This window comes from Hemibagrus wyckioides, linkage group LG05 (assembly GCF_019097595.1).
Source record: "Hemibagrus wyckioides isolate EC202008001 linkage group LG05, SWU_Hwy_1.0, whole genome shotgun sequence".
NCBI classification, from domain to species: Eukaryota; Metazoa; Chordata; class Actinopteri; order Siluriformes; family Bagridae; genus Hemibagrus; species Hemibagrus wyckioides.
In genome coordinates this window covers 4,178,095-4,201,758 of record NC_080714.1, presented here as the reverse complement: position 1 = coordinate 4,201,758, position 23,664 = coordinate 4,178,095, and the positions used below count along the sequence as shown (strand labels likewise).

The following is a 23,664-nucleotide window of genomic DNA, read 5'->3' as shown; positions in this document are numbered from 1 at the left end:
TTTCTTAATGAATTCCATGCTAGTAGCAAGGTGTTGGTGTTCAGTGGAGCAGCAGATGTGTGGGGATGAGTGCACTGGTGGTGTTGGTGTGTAGTGGAGCAGCAGATGTGTGGGGATGAGTGCACTGGTGGTGTTGGTGTTCAGTGGAGCAGCAGATGTGTGGGGATGAGTGCACTGGTGGTGTTGGTGTGTAGTGGAGCAGCAGATGTGTGGGGATGAGTGCACTGGTGGTGTTGGTGTGTAATGGAGCAGCAGATGTGTGGGGATGAGTGCACTGGTTGTGTTGGTGTGTAATGGAGCAGCAGATATGTGGGGATGAGTGCACTGGTGGTGTTGGTGTTCAGTGGAGCAGCAGATGTGTGGGGATGAGTGCACTGGTGGTGTTGGTGTGTAGTGGAGCAGCAGATGTGTGGGGATGAGTGCACTGGTGGTGTTGGTGTGTAGTGGAGCAGCAGATGTGTGGGGATGAGTCCACGTGTGGTGTTGGTGTGTAGCGGAGCAGCAGATGTGTGGGGATGAGTGCACTGGTGGTGTTGGTGTGTAATGGAGCAGCAGATGTGTGGGGATGAGTCCACGTGTGGTGTTGGTGTGTAGTGGAGCAGCAGATGTGTGGGGATGAGTGCACTGGTGGTGTTGGTGTGTAATGGAGCAGCAGATGTGTGGGGATGAGTCCACGTGTGGTGTTGGTGTGTAGTGGAGCAGCAGATGTGTGGGGATGAGTCCACGTGTGGTGTTGGTGTGTAGTGGAGCAGCAGATGTGTGGGGATGAGTGCACTGGTGGTGTTGGTGTGTAGTGGAGCAGCAGATGTGTGGGGATGAGTCCACATGTGGTGTTGGTGTGTAATGGAGCAGCAGATGTGTGGGGATGAGTCCACGTGTGGTGTTGGTGTGTAGTGGAGCAGCAGATGTGTGGGGATGAGTGCACTGGTGGTGTTGGTGTTTAGTGGAGCAGCAGATGTGTGGGGATGAGTGCACTGGTGGTGTTGGTGTTTAGTGGAGCAGCAGATGTGTGGGGATGAGTGCACTGGTGGTGTTGGTGTGTAATGGAGCAGCAGATGTGTGGGGATGAGTGCACTGGTGGTGTTGGTGTGTAGCGGAGCAGCAGATGTGTGGGGATGAGTGCACTGGTGGTGTTGGTGTGTAGCGGAGCAGCAGGGGTGTGGGGATGAGTGCACTGGTGGTGTTGGTGTGTAGCGGAGCAGCAGATGTGTGGGGATGAGTGCACTGGTGGTGTTGGTGTGTAGCAGAGCAGCAGATGTGTGGGGATGAGTGCACTGGTGGTGTTGGTGTGTAATGGAGCAGCAGATGTGTGGGGATGAGTGCACTGGTGGTGTTGGTGTGTAGTGGAGCAGCAGATGTGTGGGGATGAGTGCACTGGTGGTGTTGGTGTTTAGTGGAGCAGCAGATGTGTGGGGATGAGTGCACTGGTGGTGTTGGTGTTTAGTGGAGCAGCAGATGTGTGGGGATGAGTGCACTGGTGGTGTTGGTGTGTAGTGGAGCAGCAGATGTGTGGGGATGAGTGCACTGGTGGTGTTGGTGTGTAATGGAGCAGCAGGGGTGTGGGGATGAGTGCACTGGTGGTGTTGGTGTGTAATGGAGCAGCAGGGGTGTGGGGATGAGTGCACTGGTGGTGTTGGTGTGTAGCGGAGCAGCAGATGTGTGGGGATGAGTGCACTGGTGGTGTTGGTGTGTAATGGAGCAGCAGGGGTGTGGGGATGAGTGCACTGGTGGTGTTGGTGTGTAGCGGAGCAGCAGATGTGTGGGGATGAGTGCACTGGTGGTGTTGGTGTTTAGTGGAGCAGCAGATGTGTGGGGATGAGTGCACTGGTGATGTTGGTGTGTAGCGGAGCAGCAGATGTGTGGGGATGAGTGCACTGGTGATGTTGGTGTGTAGCGGAGCAGCAGATGTGTGGGGATGAGTGCACTGGTGGTGTTGGTGTGTAGTGGAGCAACAGGGGTGTGGGGATGAGTGCACTGGTGGTGTTGGTGTGTAATTGAGCAGCAGATGTGTGGGGATGAGTGCACTGGTGGTGTTGGTGTGTAATGGAGCAGCAGATGTGTGGGGATGAGTGCACTGGTGGTGTTGGTGTGTAATTGAGCAGCAGATGTGTGGGGATGAGTGCACTGGTGGTGTTGGTGTGTAATGGAGCAGCAGATGTGTGGGGATGAGTGCACTGGTGGTGTTGGTGTGTAATGGAGCAGCAGATGTGTGGGGATGAGTGCACTGGTGGTGTTGGTGTGTAATTGAGCAGCAGATGTGTGGGGATGAGTGCACTGGTGGTGTTGGTGTGTAATGGAGCAGCAGATGTGTGGGGATGAGTGCACTGGTGGTGTTGGTGTGTAATGGAGCAGCAGATGTGTGGGGATGAGTGCACTGGTGGTGTTGGTGTGTAATGGAGCAGCAGATGTGTGGGGATGAGTGCACTGGTGGTGTTGGTGTGTAATGGAGCAGCAGATGTGTGGGGATGAGTGCACTGGTGGTGTTGGTGTGTAATGGAGCAGCAGATGTGTGGGGATGAGTGCACTGGTGGTGTTGGTGTGTAATGGAGCAGCAGATGTGTGGGGATGAGTGCACTGGTGGTGTTGGTGTGTAATGGAGCAGCAGATGTGTGGGGATGAGTGCACTGGTGGTGTTGGTGTGTAGTGGAGCAGCAGGGGTGTGGGGATGAGTGCACTGGTGGTGTTGGTGTGTAATTGAGCAGCAGATGTGTGGGGATGAGTGCACTGGTGGTGTTTGTGTGTAATGGAGCAGCAGATGTGTGGGGATGAGTGCACTGGTGGTGTTGGTGTGTAATGGAGCAGCAGATGTGTGGGGATGAGTGCACTGGTGGTGTTGGTGTGTAATTGAGCAGCAGATGTGTGGGGATGAGTGCACTGGTGGTGTTGGTGTGTAATGGAGCAGCAGATGTGTGGGGATGAGTGCACTGGTGGTGTTGGTGTGTAATGGAGCAGCAGATGTGTGGGGATGAGTGCACTGGTGGTGTTGGTGTGTAATGGAGCAGCAGATGTGTGGGGATGAGTGCACTGGTGGTGTTGGTGTGTAATGGAGCAGCAGATGTGTTGGGATGAGTCCACGTGTGGTGTTGGTGTGTAGTGGAGCAGCAGATGTGTGGGGATGAGTGCACTGGTGGTGTTGGTGTGTAATGGAGCAGCAGATGTGTGGGGATGAGTGCACTGGTGGTGTTGGTGTGTAATGGAGCAGCAGATGTGTGGGGATGAGTGCACTGGTGGTGTTGGTGTGTAATGGAGCAGCAGATGTGTGGGGATGAGTCCACGTGTGGTGTTGGTGTGTAATGGAGCAGCAGATGTGTGGGGATGAGTGCACTGGTGGTGTTGGTGTGTAGTGGAGCAGCAGATGTGTGGGGATGAGTGCACTGGTGGTGTTGGTGTGTAATGGAGCAGCAGATGTGTGGGGATGAGTGCACTGGTGGTGTTGGTGTGTAGTGGAGCAGCAGATGTGTGGGGATGAGTGCACTGGTGGTGTTGGTGTGTAATGGAGCAGCAGATGTGTGGGGATGAGTGCACTGGTGGTGTTGGTGTGTAATGGAGCAGCAGATGTGTGGGGATGAGTGCACTGGTGGTGTTGGTGTGTAATGGAGCAGCAGATGTGTGGGGATGAGTGCACTGGTGGTGTTGGTGTGTAATGGAGCAGCAGATGTGTGGGGATGAGTGCACTGGTGGTGTTGGTGTGTAATGGAGCAGCAGATGTGTGGGGATGAGTGCACTGGTGGTGTTGGTGTGTAATGGAGCAGCAGATGTGTGGGGATGAGTGCACTGGTTGTGTTGGTATGTAATGGAGCAGCAGTGTGGGATGTGGAGGTTGTGATTAGACGACTCGGCTCGTCTCCAGGCCTCACGCTGGAAAACTGCCTTTCAACTCGTTTCAATTACAGAGCTTTGATCCTGAGCATCGAGGTCAGCTTTATAAATTACACCAGCTATGATCAGCTCCTCTGTATTTACACACACACACACACACACACAGTAATGCACTCACACACAAACACACACACAAATACACACACATGCGCACATACATACATTCATATCTACAGACGTGCACACACATGCTTACATACACACATGCACACACACACATGCACACATATCTACACACACACACACATATACACATATACATACATGCATGGTTGCACACCTGTACACGTAAAACCCCATACACAAACACACTTATACACACGTGCACATACATAGGTACACATGCACAGATGTGCACACATACACGCTTACATACACACACACACACACACACACACATTCATTCATTCATGCTGCGGCTGTCCTACTCCACTCCTCTGCCTACAGTTTTCTTTTTCCTCTCTCATCTCCTCTCTTCCCTTCTCCTCTCCTCCTCTCTTTCCTCCTCCTCTCTTCTCTCCTCCTCTCTTCTCTACTCCTCTCTTCCCTTCTCCTCTCCTCCTCTCTTCTCTCCTCCTCTCTTCTCTACTCCTCTCTTCTCTACTCCTCTCTTCCCTTCACCTCTCCTCCTCTCTTCTCTCCTCCTCTCTCCTCCTCTCTTCTCTACTCCTCTCTTCCCTTCTCCTCTCCTCCTCTCTTTCCTCCTCCTCTCTTCTCTCCTCCTCTCTTCTCTACTCCTCTCTTCTCTACTCCTCTCTTCCCTTCTCCTCTCCTCCTCTCTTCTCTCCTCCTCTCTTCTCTACTCCTCTCTTCTCTACTCCTCTCTTCCCTTCACCTCTCCTCCTCTCTTCCCTTCACCTCTCCTCCTCTCTTCTCTCCTCCTCTCTCCTCCTCTCTTCTCTACTCCTCTCTTCCTCTCTTCTCTCCTCCTCTCTTTCCTCCTCCTCTTTTCTCTCCTCCTCTCTCCTCCTCTCTTCTCTACTCCTCTCTTCCCTTCTCCTCTCCTCCTCTCTTCTCTCCTCCTCTCTTATTCTCTCTTATCTGCTTGTCATTGTCTCTCCTCTTTCACATTCTTTCTCTTTCCCATCTGTTCTTCTAAATAACTTCGTTCACTTTCTCCTCCTTTCATCCTCTGTCATTTCCTCACCTCACCTCACCTCTCCTCTATCTTTCCTCTTTCCTCACTTCCTTTTCTTTATTTCCTGTCATGTTATTTTCTTTTCTCACACTCCCCCCTCCCCCCTCTGTGTATCATCTCATCTCTCAGTATAAGACTTGAGCAGGAATCAGACAGATTTGATCGGTCAGTATGAAAAGCTTTGAGCCGTCTTGGGATCCTTGGATCGCCCGTCATGGGTGGGATTTACTCTGAAGTCCAGATCAATCAGACTCGTGGTCAGTTGGCTGTAGAGGCTCGTGTTCATTCCCCCGTGGGTGAATATTTCATTTCACACTTTGGATAATTTGGGCGTTTTTTTCATCACTCTGACATTTTTCAATTCATATACAATTCCCATCCCATGGAGGTGTAAAGATACACAAGATATAGATTTATTATTTATTTTCTGTTCAAATATATTCACAAATACTTGTGTGTGTATGTGTGTGTGTGTGTATGGTGTTGTGTGTGTACAAGTGTGTGTGTGTGTGTGTACAAGTGTGTATGTGTATATTTGTGCATGAGTGTATGTGTGTGTACATGTGTGTGTGTAGCTATATGAGTACAAATGTGTGTGTATATTTGTGTGTGCAAGTGTGCATGTGTGTGTATTTGTGTGCGCGAGTGTGTATGTGTGTGTCTGTGTGTGTGTGCATGCGTGTGCGCAAGTGTGTATTTGTGTGTGTGTGTGTGTATTTGTGTGTGCGAGTGTGTGTGTGTGCGAGTGTGTGTGAGTTTGTGTGTGAGAGGTTTTGTGTATGTATGTGTGTCTTTGTCTAGATCTATCTATCTATCTATCTATCTATCTATCTATCTATCTATCTATCTATCTATCTATCTATCTATCTATCTATCTATCTATCTATTTGCCTTTCTCTCTTTCTCTCTCTCTCTCTTTCTCTCTCTCTCTCTTTCTCGCTCTCCCTCTCTCCCTCTATCTGCCTCTCTCTCTCTCTCTCTCTATCTGTTTTCTTATCCACTCTGGCAGTAATGTGAAAAACGCTGCTGAGTACATAGCGTATGTTCCAGGGCCCGGGGCGAGATCGTTGCTCCTATAGAGCACACTGCGCGATTCTGATGGATGGCCACTCACACGGGCAGAGCGCTGACGCAAGCAGCAAGCACACATACACCGAGTCTGTATTCACATTCTGGCCCAGATTACAGCTGTAACTCACACTCACTCACTCAATCACACACACACAGTGTACACACACACACACACACACAGTGTACACACACACATGCACATGTCTACAAGCAGCGCAGTCACCCCATGGGACGCGGGATCGTCGAGACATTTGTACGCTCTGTTATATTTAAGGAGCGACAGAACAGAATCTGTGTCTGATGTTGTGTTTGATTAACAGATAATTCTGTACAGAAAGAGTTGGATATTATCTCTGCTCATAAGTCAAGATAAGACATTAATCACTCATGGGAATTTCTAGACTCTTTTTTGGTTTGTTTGTTTTTTATAGACTCTTATTTTTCCAGTCGTAAAGCTTAGAATGCATCGAAAATCAAATCCTTCGGCTTCAGCACAGCCAATCAGAGTGTCTCCTTTTTGACACCCCCCCCCCCACACACACACACAGGTCCTCCGTTCCCTCCGCAAGACGTCCAGGTGCATTGTGGGACATCGCCGGGAGTGTTGCAGGTGCGCTGGAAGCCTCCTCCTCTCACACCGAGCGGCACCTCGAACGGCGCCAACGTCATGGGCTACGTGGTCTGCACCAAAGGTCAAAAGGTCAGTCAGTACGTGGGTCAGCTCTTCGCATCATGAATGAGTCAATTATGATCTGATGACACTCAAATGCGCAGATTTGTGTAAGAGCGTCTCCTAGGCTCTCTGGCGCCATCTGCTGAGTGATACGTGGCATAGCACATAGCTGTGTGTATATTTTATACAGTGAGATCTCCTTGGTCATCAGGACTCTACTGATGGTGCCATTCTGTCAGTTTGTGTCCAATCTGTGAACCACATGTTGGTCTCTCTCCTGTGTGTGATAGATTGCAGAGGTGATGTTCCCCACGGCGGAATACGTGACAGTGGAGGTGAATCGTATCCAGTGTTTGGAAGCGCGTGAAGTTGTCGTACGCACCATCTCAGCTCAAGGCGAGTCACAAGACTCCAACGCTGCCTCCATCCCACACAACCTACTGCCACCTCCGCCCCAGTCCCGCCCTCACCCGCCCCCCTTTCCCGCAACTTACCCACAGAGCTTTCCCCACCCACAACCGCAACCGCCACCACCGCCCACACCACACACACAGCCACCACCGCCTCACCCTCAACCTCAACCTCAGATGCACCCCCCACCCTCCGCTCAGCCGTTTCCCAAACCCAAACTCCTCCCAAGTGCCCGAGATGCCCACGCCAAAGAGCCAGATGCAGGCAGGAGGCAGTGCCAGCCCTGGGAGCCTCACCAACGAGCCCCATCGCCCCTGCCACCCCCAACTGCCGGGGGTCATGGCCTCGAGCCTCCAGCACCGCCTCCGCATGTGACCCAGAGGATCCTGCCCCAGCCTCAGGGAACGCCGATCTCCAACACGGTGGCACGCGCCATGGCGAGGCAGGCGGCTCAGAGACAGGGCGGCAACCACAAGGTGATACTCTGAATCTGACCCCACTGCTGTTACAGAACTAATTGACTTCTTTTTATCGCAGTAGGATCGTAAATAGCTTAATAAAATGTTTGCTTACTGAACTGACATATTTCTTTTATTATTACAGTTAAAGGAGGGAGAAAAGTTTCAAACAGCCACCGAATCATTAAACGAGCCATAAAGCAGGATGGATTTACTCAGCCCTAACTTCCTGTCAGAGGGATAAATTTATACATTTTCACGTGTAAAACGGTGCGGTTTTTATTTGCCTAGAGATATAAAGCGAAATCCTGAGCATAAGTCACTAGTGAAATTTTACTTCCGTCATTGAACAGGAATGTTTGTCCTGCAATTTTGCTCGAGATGCAATTCCACTTGGACGTTAGATTGACCCGCAAGCCTCTGGCTGACCACGTGGAGAGTTTTCTTCCTTTTTTAACACTTTATGGCTATGTTTACGGATTGGATTTCCATCCTCCCTTCATCTTTAAGCTCATCACATCACAATCTTATCTATTAAACATCAGAGCTCGTCTGACTACCGGGGGATCTCCGTCCTGCTAAATGTAATCAGCTGGTGATCACAGCAGCTTTGAGGCTTTAATCTAGATCTGAAAAATTAAAAGGAATGTATTATTAATAACCCTCGGGCTTGTCTATAGGTCCTTCACTGTCACGATTCAATATGGTGACCATATTCCTCATGGACTGCAGTACTGTCCTATATATATGCTGTGATGTATTATTACTAATGTGTGTGTGTGTGTGTTTGTGTGTGTGTGTTTCAGCCGGAGAGAAGGAACATCTTCAGTGAGAGGAACAATACTCCTCACTCCGACGAGGAGGACGATGTTTACGATTCGCCCCACACCAGGCGGAGAGGAGCCTCGGTGGACGACTTTCTCAGGGGCTCTGATATGAGCAGACATGTAAGACGTCGGTCAGAAATTCAGTCAAGCCTCACACACTTTCTCTATCTCTTCTTAACTTGCTTTCTTTCTATCTATCTCTCTTCCCCTTCCTTCCACCTCGATTTCTGCTTATACAATCCAACTCTCTCTCCTCCCTCCCTCTCTCTCTCTCTCTCTCTCCAGCACCCCCACTACTCCCACAGCGAGGAATACTACACGGAAAGCAGCCGAGGTTCGGATCTGTCCGACATCATGGAGGAGGACGAGGAGGATCTGTACTGCGAGATGCAGCTGGAGGAAGGCCGCCGGCGGAGCATCAGCTCACACAACACACTCAAGGTACGGAGCGCACACACTCGAGCAGACGGCGCGTGTGATGGGTGCAGTGGGGGCCGGTCCTCTGGGTAAACTCAGAGAGACGCAGCATAATGTGGTGGCTAGGGCGCCTCCTAGAGGAAGGATGCATTATCCGATGCATACTGATGAGTTTAGAGGCAGAAGGGCTGCAGGGATTCCAGGGGATCGGATGAAACTTTCAAGGTTCGAGTTGAGGTTTAATGCTTAGGAGGACGTAACATCCTGTTCTTTACTGGGATACATGGGCTTTAATATATTGATACTCCTGTACCGTACTGTGCCCTACCTTTAGATAATGTTCTATGTCTTTATCAAAATTTTACATGATATTATTGAAGAATTTAGGGATCCTCCTGATGACAAGATGATGAATGTTATGGGTTTTTTTAATGCTTTAAGACCTGCGCTTCATTTCTGTAATATATTATTTCAAATAATTCGCGTTTATACATACATAAAAAGTCGAGCCAGCTAGAACATCTGGGTTAGCCAGAGCCTGGACTTATACAGACTTTGCTATTAAGAAGATAAGCTTCATCCTGGGGGCGAGGTAGAAGTCTGGCTAAAGTCGCAGTGACTTGGAAGGTTTTAAAAGCCGGGAGCTTAAAAACTGGGACATTGGAACATGTTGTAGCGAGGGTGTTACACACTGCGCTCTGCAGGGCTACACTGGCTTTGAGCTGCCCAGGTTTAAGGGATAGTTTGGCCAAAAATGAAAGCTACACACTGTTCCACTCGAACCTCAAACGTAGCCAGGACTTTTCGTGCCTACAGATTTTTTAGACGAGTAAAAAAAAAACGACTAATCAAACTTTGGCTATAGTGATTGTGTCACACACACACACACACACACACACACACGTACTGTAGATTTCATTTTGGTCCAGCTCTCGCTTTAACATCATGCAAGTCATGTTTCATTACAGAGCTTTGTTACGAACAGCTGAACGGCTTCAGCAGTTCTCCATATCAGTCCGAGAGAACATGCACACGTGTCACGTGCAACTTCTTAGCTTCTCCAGGACTGTGATCAGGAACTGCTGGTTTTATATGAGACTTGCGCAGACACACACTGCATGCGTTAAATGCACGCTGTTCGGTTAGGCATTTCAGTTACAAAGCTGTACGTGTGTCGAATTTCTATATAGAATTTAAGACATGATGTGCATACGTGAAACGTGATTTGAAAATTGTGAAAATTGTTGTGCTTTGAATATGTCACGCATTGTATTATGAGATATTCGCATATACTTTCTGTGTTTAAATTAGGGGTGGAGCGGTATAAGAAATGTTAACATTACGGTACGGTATAGCATGCAGCTATCCGAGTATCAGATGAATTAATTTAGAAAAGAATTCTTTATTAACAAGCGAAAATATTTGGTGCTTTAATCTTGGGTGAATATAATACATTTATAAGCATGAAAACATTTATAAGGCACTGTATGTGTATAAGGTTGATATCTTTTCAAGCTAAACTGATAAATCGTGGCACCTTTATACCATAAAAACACTGATTTTTTTTTATTAAGGAATATACTGATATATGGTCACACCCCTAGTTTAAACGTATTATATTGTGTATAAGTTGGTTTGGACCTTCAGAGATTATGGTGTCGCCAGCTAAAGTGCTTGAGCTGTGATGAGGCCGTTTTGGGGAATCTCATTTAAGTGAGCAACTCTCATTTAAATGAACCGATTATTCACTTTTGGTTCTGTTTGTCTCATGCTTCTACTTCTGTTTCAGTTTTGCTTTTACTCGGCGTTAATGGCGCGATAATATGCCTCCTTTTCGGCATACTGAACATGCTAGACGTGACGTTAAGGAGCATCTTCGGTTGCTGAAAAGAAAAAACACTCTGAAAACACCATGTGTAAATATCGAGAGCAATAATATTGGTGTTTTTTTTCTCTTTTGTCATATTCTATCCTGTCATTTCGAGGACTTCTTGAAAAGTGTATGGTTGAAAAGGGTTTAATCTAATCGTATGAAAACCTTTGTATATCGTTACTACGTTTTTGTTTGCAAAAAAAAAAAAAAACGTATTAATTTAGATATATAAATAAGTGTTGTCTCCTTTTTGTAGAGCACCGGGACATTTTATTTGTCATCACTGCTGCAGTGTGTGAAACTTCCATCTTCAAATAAGAATTGTCAGTGAGACGTCATCTTCTTCTTCTTCTCTGTAAGAACAAGACCAAGCATGTCTAGTTTACCTGCTGCTCTTATTTAAGGAAAACACCATTAGGATATTAAGATCTAATTTGATTGGTGTTCCCTACGGTATAATCGGTAATGACATAACCGCTGAGATATGTGACTGTAGTGCCTAATTAAAGATCCAGTATATTCAGGCATCAGTTCATAAATGATGGAGTTTCTTATCTCATCAAGCTACAGAAATAACCAAGTATGGAAAGAAATGAAAGCAAACATGGCAGTGATTAACCTTCAGTCTATTTTGGGTAAGATGCTACAAGCTTGGCATGCCTGGATTTGAGAATCGTCTCAACCTCTGTCAGGTTTTGATGGAATGTGTTGCTCCAGGCTCTGGCTGGACATTGACAGACTCGTCCTAAAAAGCCAGTCATTTATTTTCTTGTTTCATTTCAAAAGGAACATTTGTCCTGTTTGAGGTCTTGAGCAGGTTTTCCTCAAGGATCTCTTCAGTGTTCCGTTCGTTTTTCCAATAATCTGAACAAACCTCCGAGAAGCATGGACATCATGATGCAGTCACCAATTTGACATTTTTAGGGCACATACTTAGAAAATGCTTGATATTGAACGTGCTTGAGGCCAAAGAAATGTCACTAATGGCCTTGAAGTTCTTTAGATGCCTTTCAAAAAACTCAAATTTTCCAGTTGCACACAGGATCTTTAGAGGTCCATCAGAGTGACCTTTGGATCTTCGGTCATCTCCTTGACTGAAACCAATCTCCCCCAGTTTTGTCAGTTTGACTGGGCAAAGAGTCACCTTTTCTCTTGTTCTTTGAGTTCTTCAAAACTGTAGACCCCATATATCATCTCTACACCCAATTCTTATGACCTTATAGCTTGTTTTTGCTCTGATATGCACTGGGGCTTTAAATAGGCAGCTGTTTAACTTTCCAGGCTGGGTCGCCATTAAGAGAGGAAATCCACGATATCCAACATCCAATTTGAAAGGTTTTTACATTTTTTTTAACCAGATACTACTGGGTAATTTATGTGTTGGTATGCAGTGGAGCAGGATGTTAGGGTGAAGAGCCACTCGAGGAGGTAGTATTAGAGGATAAACTCACTCACTTTATTGCTAGACATGGCTTATCAATGCTTCTGTACTTCATCTTACTTGCAGACAGTGTCCAACTAATACACAGCACCAGGGGCTGTAAAAGGAAAAGAATAAAGCGAAGAGAATTCAAGAGAATTCAACAGCGAGCTCCAACAGAGAACTACTTTAACATGATTAAAGCATCGCACTGTATCCTCTTAAGCGCCGGCTTTTTAGTGAGATTAGTCAAGAGGCCAGGGGACCACAGAATAGTTAGGCAAGAACCAATGGGAGTAGCAAGTTAGGCCCAGGAACTCTCTTACTACCTTTTTATTATCGGACAGGTTACATGTGCTGGTGATGGAATTGCTGGTGGATTTATGGAAGTTATAATTATACCAGGCAAAGTGAAAACCTCTTAGCATTAACTGTGAGTTCTATCTCATAGATCTCAGGGAAACTCAGATGCTATATGTGAACTAATCAAGATAAACAAAAGTACACAGTCTGTTTGGAAGAGGAATTCAGTCCATGAGTCATTTAAACATTGATGGCTTCCTGTCCAAAAACAAAAAAAAAACAAAATGAAGAGTGATCCAGGAAATTTTCACGAGTCAGAGGTCAGTAACCATTAGATCAAACCATGCAGTGATGAAGCAACTGATCTGTGCTTCATTGGATGGGGAGTGTTGGTGTTCACAGAGAACCGGACCTTCTCTTGCTCTAGAAGTGAATAAATTGCGTCAGCCTCTTTGTGACCAACTCATTGGGTGACCTCCAGAGGTTCCTATGATTCGGTTTGTCATTTTGAGCTTGATGTTGGGAGTAATGCTGGGATCCCCTGGTCCTCACAGCCCCTTAAGTGCCAGCTAGAACTGACATAACTGGGCCTTGAGCAAATTCTCCTGGATTAAGAGAACCAATATTTTTGAATTTCATTTTGCATCTTCTTCTTCCAATACTCACTAATGACATCCAAGACCAAAGAGAAAAGAATGTGTCTGCCCCAGATATGCCACGAGGCAGTCCAGCTGACTGATCTTGTCTGGTGTGTCACTCGACCCCACTCTGCTCTCCCATCTGGGAGAGAAGCTATGAACCGCTTTATCATCACACTGATTTTGGCCTTGCTGAGCATCAAAGCTGGTACATAAGTAGGCCAACATTAATAGTGCACAGTAGCAGACCTTGTCACCTGCTTGTTCTCCTGGACCACCCCTCCACAAACAGTGCTTGGCTACAAACCCAGGTTCTTTTTTCCGCTTGCATTCTGGTTGGATCTGGTTCCGCTTGCATTCGGATGGTAAAAGGCAGAAATACTTCAACTCAAAATGGACTATAAAGTTTGCTGTTGTCATTTACAAAAAGATGTTTCTGTACCACCTTTAGGTTGGAAGGAAAGGGGGTGTGGTAGCTTAGTGGTTACAGTGTTGGACTGATGATCAGAAGGATGTTAGTTGAAATCCCAGATCCACCAAGTTGCCACTGCTCAGTATGGCCCTTAACCCTCAGTTGCTCAGCTGTATGAAATGAGATAAAATGTAAGTTGATCTGGATAAGGGCGTCTGCCAAATGCCAGAAATGTAAACTTGTGTCAGCAGATTGGGGTTGGGAATTCTGAGTGGGAGTAGTTGGACCATAAGAGGTTGACAGAAATATTGTTTTTGGATGTTTTGTTTATGGCTTGGTGAGCCATGTTTTAGGTGTACCTCCATCTACTGTAGAGAGATACGTTTGTGAAGGAACATTTTTCCAGCAGATAGGAGGATGAATAGCTGCATCAATTAAACCAAACTTAGATTTGAAGATGGAAGTAGTTTCAAAATGACTCACTCAAATGGCATACTCTGAAACTGTTAGAATAAATTGGTGCTGGCTTTTGATGAGACCATCTCTATAATGGTCTCCTTTCCCATAATATATCTGACACAGTTTTTCTTTTCTTTTTTTTCGGTTATGTTACATTGAATATTTTTTCCTGAGTTTTTGTCAAGATCTTTTTTTTTCTTTATACTTTATTTACCATTTATCAGCTCATTCATGTCAGTGTATGGAATTATCTTTTAAGGAGTTTCCTGTAAGGTAACCCCATTGCCCTCAGTTTGAGTAGGTCCTGCATCACGCAATCGTCCTTCAAACCCATCTTTGGTATGGTCCGTGTATTCCTGATCGATTCCTTCCACAGATTCCCACCCGCAGCATGCCACGCCCGTCGCTGAATGAGACTGCATGCTTTGCACTTCAGCCGCAGCCTCTCGGAACTAATCCTGTCTTTTTGTCTTTTCTTTTTTTTCCCAATTTTGGTTCTCATTTGCGCACGGTTGTGTCTTCTCTGCCTGTTCTAACAACTTCAAACTAAACTTCAAACTCCGAACAAAAAAACGCCACAATTTTGCAAATTGATTCTTTAAATAAAAAAAAAAAAAATCACCCCTGGATTTTGCCTCCTTTGCTGGTACTTCATTAAAGGCATACTACAGACGTCAGGACCTGATGGAGGAGCAGGATAGCTGTAACTGGGACCTGCAGCGGGAGGTGGTCCGCCAGCGTTCGATGCGTTCCCCTAAACGCCTCCACAGCATCCCCGAGGTAGCCGAGGAGGAGCAGGAGGCTGGTGCTGAGCAAAAAACATGGAAAGATGAGAAAGCAAGAGATTCTGAAAGGCTGTCTGCAAACACCCATATTTTGAAGCAGTTCCAGCGACGTCGATGCTTTTCAGCAGAGGACAGAATCTCGGCCTGGAGCAGCAGGCAGAACACCAAAAGTCCAGACAGTGGCCTGGACTGTGGGAGTGAAGATGAGAGCTCACTGATCCCCCGCTGGACCTGGCATTGCAGTGGCAGCATCCACAGCGAGGGCCCTGCGGAGCGCCGTGCACTGGCAACAGGCAGGAAGAGAACGCTGACGCGCCAGTGTGGCATGGAGGAGGACTTCCTGGACGCAGCGGGTGACCTGAGGGAGTCGTACCACCACTACTACCGCCCACATATTTATCACCATCTTCACCATCTCCATCGGCCTCGGCACAGGTTCCGGAGCGAGAGCAGGCTGAGTGAGGTTGGCAGAAGCTATAGCAGGGACATTAGGGCTCACTCTGTGGCCAGACTCAACAGAGCTGTGGATGAACCTCTGGTGTGTGTCTACAAACCCCTCTCCTTCTTCTTCCTCCTCCTCCTCTTCCAGTCTCCATCACTCTCACTCCGCATCATCCACCAACTGCTTTGCCCCTTCATCGACAAGCAGTAAAACCATTCCTCTTTTCTCAGTGTTCTGCCTCCTCATTTAATGGGTCCATTTCCCTGTATTTTTGCTTTTCTTTCTTTTCAGATGTTCAAAGGTTTCAGAAAATTTGCTTCATGGTCATTTATTGGTTGGTTCAGCTGTTGGGTTTTTTTGTTTGTTTGTTTGTTTGTTGCTTTTTTGTATCATGTGAATTCCTTACTAGAATGTGAAGTGAGTTTTCTTTTATGGACGTGTAGATTTTTTTTTTTTTTGCAATTACCTAAAGGCCATTTCTGAGTGTTTCTTGTTCTTATGGATTGCAAGCAGTCTCTCATATCACAGCAACAGGCCAGATTTGCCAGTCCTCCATGTAGCACACAGCGCATACACACACAGATATTTAATTCTTCCATGCTTCTTTAGGACCAGACTTGCGTATTAATGTTGGATCAGTAGATTTCTTACTCCTTAATGGTAATAAATCTACAGTATGATGTTTCCTTCAGTATAAAGGAAGTAAGAAGCTATTCCTTCACACCAAGCCACAGAGAAATTACTGAACAAAAACCTAAATGGTCTTTAGCTAAACATCTGATTTGAAACCCTACCCATGTCGTTGTTGGGGTTTGTTTTGACTGTTTCTGTTCAATGTTTTTTGATGAGTTCATCCTCCTTGTTTTCTAAATCACTAGCAAAAAGTATGTAGATAAATTACTGTTTGTTAAAGCATTACGTAGCATAAATGTTTATATATGGTTTTAGTTGTAGGTCTGGTGTCATTTTATAAATCTGCATCTTCATAAGCTGAATGCTTTGCTGTCTACATTTAAAGATTTTAGGCAGCTCATCCTCCATGGGACGCTCGGATCGACTGGAGCAGTCCAGCCGTCGGACGGGTCATGGATGTCCTCCCGCTCAGAGAAGGCCCATGCCAGTTCCTTCCATTGGTTAGTGAGGTCACATGCTGTGTGGAATAAGCCCTTTCTCTTTAAGATTTCCATTGTCTCCGTGTTTACTGGCATGTCATTATTGACATGGACTCTATGAACAGCCCTGCTTGATTTACTGATGTGTATCCTGTTTGACTGCGCCATTTGCTCATATGCTAATCAGTCAGAACAGCTCCGACCTTGCTGTTTTACCTCATATGTAGCACTCGATGGCAGATCTGGGATCAGTTTTCTTCTCTCAGCTCATGACGCATTCATGTGCGAGGCAAACTGATCCCTTTTCATGTCCACTCTGCTTCCATGCTTCTTCATGATCAGACAGGTGGTGAGTAGAGGGCCATGGCTATAACGCTCTGATTGGTGTTTCCTTAGAGATCACAATGGAGAATAACAGTGAGGGGAGTGAGGGGAACCTCTCACCTGTCAAGGATGATGTTTACTATGGCAGAATAGCACACCACAGGAAATGCCGGCCACTACGATCAGAGGAAACATATGGTACGTGCAGTGGAAAAGAAAGACAGATATAAAAGAAGATTAGATCATGAGACAAGAGTGAAGCTTGTAGTCATAGGTTTCTAAAGGTTTCTTTAGCTCCTGAATAAAGAGACGAGGGGAAACAGTGCTTGGAGGGCTGAAAGCTCAGAATTTCTTCAGCCATCCAAACATTTTAATTCAGTTCTCTTGGGTTCTGACAGTGAGAATAGTGTCCTCACCTTTCCTATGTGGTCTTTAACGCCCAAACAGTGCCCAACATCCTTTCTGATTCCCTCTCTCCCTCCATCTCCATCACTCTTCTCTTCCTCCTCTTATCCATCATGTTCAAAAGTGTCCTTTCTAAGCCTGTCTTTCTGCACTTTTGATTATTTGCTTTTGTTGCATGAACATCTGCCTGCGTTGTACGTGTTTCTTCAGTCTTAAAAATATAGCTTCCAGAATTTTTTTTGCAGCTGGAATGCCACAGGAACCTTCAGGACCAGGGCTGGGTACCTGTGGCATTTTGATTCCCAGTTTTTATCAATAGAGAACCAGTCTTTTTGGCCATTGCCTCTTCTTCACAACATGATGGTAATGGACTGCTTGAAGCCATCTTCACTACTGAACTTGCGTTCTATCTCTGTGGAATTTCACCTCTAGATAAATTGGCGACTATAAATTGCGCCTATTTGTGTGTGTGTGTCTGCATGGGGTCCTGTAATGGACTAATGTTGTGTCCAAGGTGTATTCTTGCCTCCATCTAGTGTTCCTGCTATAGGTTCCTAAGTAGATGTTGATCTTTATCCTCCTCAGCTGCTAGCAGTCGTATGATAGGGAACATGTTGGTTGGTAGGTGGGAATTTGCAGGTAACCAAATCAGGAGAAAATTGGGAGGAAATCAAAAATTTATGATTAGATTCTTGAAGGAGCCAAGCAATGATTCTTCTGTGGTATCACCAAAGAACTATTTCTCATACCTTTATTTTTAAGGCTGTATCAAAGCAGTTAAAAATAACAGCACCTGAAATTGAGTAGGATATAAAGGCAAGACAGAAAGCAATGATTCAGTACGGCTGGCATTAATTTCAGCAAGGTGGAACCATCGCTATCTTGCATGGCCTCAGGGTTCTTCCCATCCTGTACAGTGTTTATGATGTTTCTTCTTCTTTTAAGTCTGCTGTCTGTTTTTTTTATGTACATTAACACTTCAGCTCCTGTTCATCTAGTCAAAGATCGTGGTCTCAAAGATTGAAGTTGAATTTCTTTATAGTGGATTTCTTCTATGTTTGGTTAACATCAACATGATGGTGATTTAGCTGCATGCTTTATAATCTAATTTCTTGTTTTATTTTATTTTACACTGGAACCTCGGCATAGGAATTTAATTTGTTCTGGAGGCGAGTTCTTAAGGCGAAAATGTGTTTTGCGAAACGAATTTTCCCATAGGAAATAATGTAATTGCAGATAATCCGTTCCGGCCACCCAAAACAGGACCAATATGACCAGTACGCAGCATATGTAAACTGTACAGCTGCTTACAAAGAACTGACCCAAGCCAAGCATTCCATGTCAAGGGTCCTCACAGGAAGTCGTGCCACCAAGCTTGGGCTAAAAATAGAACAGACCACCCACGCCTCCAATCTGTCAACAAAAAAACGCCCAAAAAATCACCTAGCTTTCGAACACATGCCAAAGGCAATGTTGGTATCGTGGATTGACTCTTTCGCAACAGCTTTCGCTGACTAAAAAAAATCATAAAATTTGGAAGAACACCTCAATTGGCTTTGCTTGGCTTTCCACTGACGCTAACGCAAACTTTTGAACGACGTACACAAACTTGGCCGAAGTTCAGTTTGGTTCGGTTCATATGCCAAAAGTGCTTCGCATTCTGATGCAAAATTTCAATTCTTAAGGCGAACATTTGTAACCGAGGGCATTCGTATGCCGAGGTTCCACTGTATTTTATTTTATTTCCATTTGCTTCTATGCATTCTCCTCAGTCTGAGATTTTTCTGTGTTGTTCATGTGAGTGTTTAGATTAATGCAATTCTCATTTTTCAACTTGACCAAGACATGTTTAGTGTCTATAGTAGGCTAATGTAGTTAAGTGAGGACTCAAAATCTTTTCTGCCTCATAATAGTCCCTTTTTTTTACTTGAACTCATTTGCGCCTACGAGGCCTCGCTTCCCAAAGTTGGAATGTGGAATTGTTTGCCAAAATCTGGGAGTGGTATGAACAGTTATATTGTTCCACTTTAAACATAAATTCCCTTTCATTACTTGTTAGCTCCGGTGCGAAACGACTAAATTAAACTATATTCACTAAACATGTTCTTGCCGGATCGACTACATTTGGGGTGGGGGGTTGGGGGTGAAAAATGGATTACAAGTTACATTTTTAATAGCTATAAGGATGTATTTATGGAGCATTTTCTTCACCGAACATATTCATTATGCATCAAATAACTAATAAATGTTCACTTATATTTCCCAATCCTGTTAAAAGACAGCAGTGGCAGTCTCCTTTCTGGTTCTCAGAGTAGCAGTAGCTGTGCGTCTGTTGTTTTTTAGGTGGTTACAGAGGACGGGACAGACGCTCGCCGGACTACTTTGACGGGTCAGAGCCGGACAACCTGGCGAGGATTTTTGTAGCTCTGTTTGACTATGACCCCCAGTCCATGTCCCCAAACCCTGATGCTGCAGTAGAGGAGCTTCCTTTTAAAGAAGGACAGATCATAAAGGTGAACCATGACACATCCTTTATGTGTCTTTGTACTTGATGTAGAACTTGAGAATAGCACATGCCCTAGTTTGGACTTTTACTATATATAACCTATGTCTCTCTATTCACACATTTGTAAACAAGTTTATCTATCTCGGGTTTATATGTAGTTCACTCATTTCTTTCTGTTCTGCTTAACTGTTTTATTGTCCTTTTTTGTCACCTTTTCCTTTTGCATTCTGTTCTGTTTTGTTGTATTCAATTCATTATTTTCAGTTATTATTTAGCATGTATTAGAATCATTTCCCTTACCTCTTTCTTTCAGTTATTATTGAATGTTATATGTTATTTTATGTTCTCAAAAAACCTTTCGTTCCTAACACACACTACATTTACATTCATTCTTTCCGGTATCCTTGACTTTCCACTGTCTGTGTGCCTGATGCTAACTTTGCTAAGTGTGATAACAGGGTCATTTTAGTTGTAGTGTCACTTTTCTGTGGAAAATGTTCACATTCTCAATCTAAAAAAGCCAGAAAACAGTGTTTAAATAGTCATATTGTAATGATTAGCACCTTTGACCAATGTGAGGTCAACAAGCCTTAAACTTCCCCTCAGTCCACCTCTCCCCCCTCAGCTGAAACTTTGACCTCAGGTGTATTTACTGTCCTGTTTGGTCACCTCTTTACACTCGTGGTGTAGGTGTTCGGAGAGAAGGACACGGATGGGTTCTACAGAGCGGAAGTCTGTGGCCGGAGAGGTCTCGTCCCCTGTAACATGATATCCGAGATCGAGACGGAGGACGGCGAGATGATGGACCAACTTCTTCAGCAGGGCTTCCTACCACTCAACACGCCGGTCGAGAAAATCGGTACATTCTGCTATCCTGTTAGCTATTCCTCTCTGATTCCCAATCCCTTTTCTTGCTTCTTTATCTGCTAATTTCCTTGTTTTTTTATTTCCCCAGAGGCTGAATCGTACCTTTTTTGGTATAAAAGTAGCGAGCTGTCTAATCCTGTGCTTGCTTACATTTTTCATCCTCCTCTCCTTTTTTTCTTCCTTTCCTTTTCTGTTTTCAAGTGAATTGCGATCGGTTCAAAGATGGCCGCTCACTAAATCGCAGGTTTCGGAAATCCAAGAGAGGTTTGTTCTCCATCCGGGTGTTTTTCAACCGTCTATCACGTCATTCCTTGTTTTACAAACTGAACGTGCCACAAAAAACATCATTCTTCATCCAGCGCATTGCTTTTATTATTTTAAATGACATGTATTGAAACAGTTTGAATCATTTTCCTTATAGTTATTTTCTGTTATAATTTATGTACATCCATACATTTCTGGTATCCATGACTGTATGTCGGTGTACCTGATGCTAATAGCGTTAACAGTGTCATTTTAGTTGTACTGACTCTTTTCTGTGGAATATACTAAGATAACTGAAGAAAATGTTCACATTCTCAATCGAAAAAAAGCCAAAAAACATTTTTGACATTGAAAAAATGACTATTTAACATATTTAAGTTTTGTTATGATTAGCACCATTGACGTCTGTGAGGTGAATTGCACTGGCACTGAAAATATCAACCAGCCTTAAACTTTCCCTCAGTCCAGCCCTCCCTCCCCGCCTTTAGCTGAAACTTTTACCTCAGGAGTTGTCTTTATTTTCTTTTTTTTTAACTATATAGCTCATTTTCAGACCTGAAAAATGTAATTAAACGATGAACCTAGTCATTCCAGGTTGAATGTAGAGGTCAGATCTTAAACGAGAGAACTTGAGAAACGTTTTAAACACAAAAACAATAGTCTCTTGGGGTGGTTTCCTGCCTCTTTTTTTTTTTTAGATATGTAGGCAATGCTTTTACTTTTTCAGGACAATTTAACTGAAATACTTTCATGAAAACATCTCAACATCTCTGTTTGTGAACCTGAATGGTGAGTCATGTGTTAGAGAAGGATGAATGGAAATGAATTCATCAGACACAACAGTACAATTACGTCAATGCAGCGATGTGCATTGTATTTGAAAAGATTTTATAAAATGCAGTGTAAAGTAATGTTATTAATGGTAGAGGTAGAGATTTCATATAAGAACTTCAGGTGTAATTATGCAAAGCACTGTTAAAAAACTTTGTCTGGTATAGAAAATGTGACGAAGAGTCATTTTGGCGCCAAGTAATCCAAAATAATTTGTTATTAGTGTTGTGCTTCACTGTCATGTCACTCATATATTTTCCCCATTATTATAACATAGTGTTCAAAATATTAACAAACAAACCCTGTGTATTGATTTAACAAACTGCTCTGTCTTTGTCCTCCATTTTGTGTCCACGTTCCCTCTCGCTGTCTGGTCTCAGAGCGGAACAGGAGGAGTGGACGGCACCCCATGTCCACACACCGGATGGTGGCTCTGTATGACTACGACCCCAGGGAGAGCTCGCCAAACGTGGACGTAGAGGTAACAAAAAATACTCTTACGTGCCTTCAGATACAAATCAGATTTAGCCTGTGCCAGGGTACTAGCCGTTTATTAACGAGCAGCCTGATCAAGCCTGCTAGCTTGAGGACTTTTAGATAATCGCAAATCAATGATCTTACCCTTTTTTAATAGCTCTAGGCGAGCATCGATTAGCGACAAGAAAACAACGTTTATGCACATGGTTCAGCAGTTTAGCAACTCTAGTTTAGCTTTGCCTACATTAGCACTTGTAGTAATATATAACTATAATTCATATTCACAGCCTACAAACTGGATCCTGCATTGCTGTGCTAATATTTAGTTAGCTACAGTACGTGAAATCACATTTACATGTGAAATACTAACGTGTGTCTAGCTATTGAACGACATCTAGGTTTTAACATAAACTACTGGGTGATTATTGTGTCAATTCTAGCTAAATATGTATCTTTATGAAAAATAGAAAAAGATTTCGTCTTGAATGTGATGTGAGACACTAGAGGGCGCTAATCACTCACAGTTTAACTTCAGGTCCACAGTTAAAGTCATTTGGGTCAGTTCTTATTTCACTCTCTGGACCTGTGTGAAATAACCCTCAAATCCCTACCTCTTCAGTCTATAGCACACTGAAGGACATTGATTTAATCTGTTTTCTTTTTATTTTATAACCAGCGATGTTCATCGTTCCCGGCTACTGATTTAATGTTTTGTCGCATAAACATCATCTCATATGATGTGATGTGTGCTGCTTTCGCTGTGTCCTATAGCAGATACTTTTCCTTGCATAAGTATTCACCCCCTTGAACTTTCCCGTTTCTCGTTTGCTTGACCACTGGGTTATTCATTTGACAAATGGGCTGTTGACCGGATTATTAGGTGTAAATAAATACAGTGTCCATGGTGGTAGTAGCTGAATAACGTAGATGCTGAATCTGACCTTTTGCAGGCCGAGCTGACCTTCTGTGCCGGAGATGTGATAACGGTTTTTGGGGAAATCGATGAAGACGGGTTTTATTACGTGAGTACGCTCCTGTGTGATGGATTTGAGCAGCTCAGTATTCAGATCCGGACTGTATTCCGAATTAATCGGGATTTACACAGGGAAAGGTTACGTGTATTTTGAGTTGGGTTTACGCACCTGCTGTTCAAGTGCAACACGACGTGACCACAAGAGACAATTTAAATGTCGCTAAAATAAAGAGTAATTTTTATCAAACCTGTTTACTTTCTAAGCTTCTAACCAATCATATTGCAGTTGGGTTGGGTTAGTGGTTAGCACTGTTGCCTCACAGCAAGAAGGTCCTGGGTTAGAATCCCAGGTTCGAACAGGCAGGGGCCTTTCTGTATGGAGTTTGCATCTCCCCATACCTGCGTGGGTTTACTCCGGGTATTCTGGTTTCCTCCCACAGTCCAAAAACGTACATTAGGTTGATTAGTAATTCTAAATTGCCCATAGGAGTGACTGAGTGTGAGTGTGTGTGGTTGTCTGTTTATATGTGTGGCCCTGTGATGGACTGGTGACCTGTCCAGGGTGTACCCCTGCCTTTCACCCAATGTGTGCTGGGATAGGCTCCAGCAGATCCCCGTGACCCTAATTAGGAATAAAGGCGGGTATAGACAATGGAAAGGATGGAAAAAAATTGTTATTAAGTGTCTATGAGGAGCTTG

General features: G+C 44.6%; 1 protein-coding gene across 14 annotated transcripts in view; it reads left to right on the top strand.

Annotated features, from left to right (window-relative positions):
• The window catches only part of rimbp2b (RIMS binding protein 2b), a 118,784-nt gene that overhangs the window by 88,121 nt on the left and 6,999 nt on the right, over positions 1–23,664 (top strand). For 6 of the 14 annotated variants that reach the window (XM_058390435.1, XM_058390432.1, XM_058390431.1 and 3 more), the window contains 12 exons: positions 6,637–6,788; positions 7,052–7,648; positions 8,437–8,577; positions 8,743–8,898; positions 14,640–15,302; positions 16,225–16,339; positions 16,715–16,840; positions 19,391–19,560; positions 20,244–20,412; positions 20,622–20,684; positions 21,896–21,996; positions 22,943–23,014. In XM_058390435.1, the coding sequence (XP_058246418.1) occupies positions 6,637–6,788; positions 7,052–7,648; positions 8,437–8,577; positions 8,743–8,898; positions 14,640–15,302; positions 16,225–16,339; positions 16,715–16,840; positions 19,391–19,560; positions 20,244–20,412; positions 20,622–20,684; positions 21,896–21,996; positions 22,943–23,014 (2,525 nt within the window). The remainder of the gene's footprint in view (positions 1–6,636; positions 6,789–7,051; positions 7,649–8,436; positions 8,578–8,742; positions 8,899–14,639; positions 15,303–16,224; positions 16,340–16,714; positions 16,841–19,390; positions 19,561–20,243; positions 20,413–20,621; positions 20,685–21,895; positions 21,997–22,942; positions 23,015–23,664) is intronic. The other 8 variants (XM_058390444.1, XM_058390433.1, XM_058390442.1 and 5 more) reach the window with 6 other exon arrangements.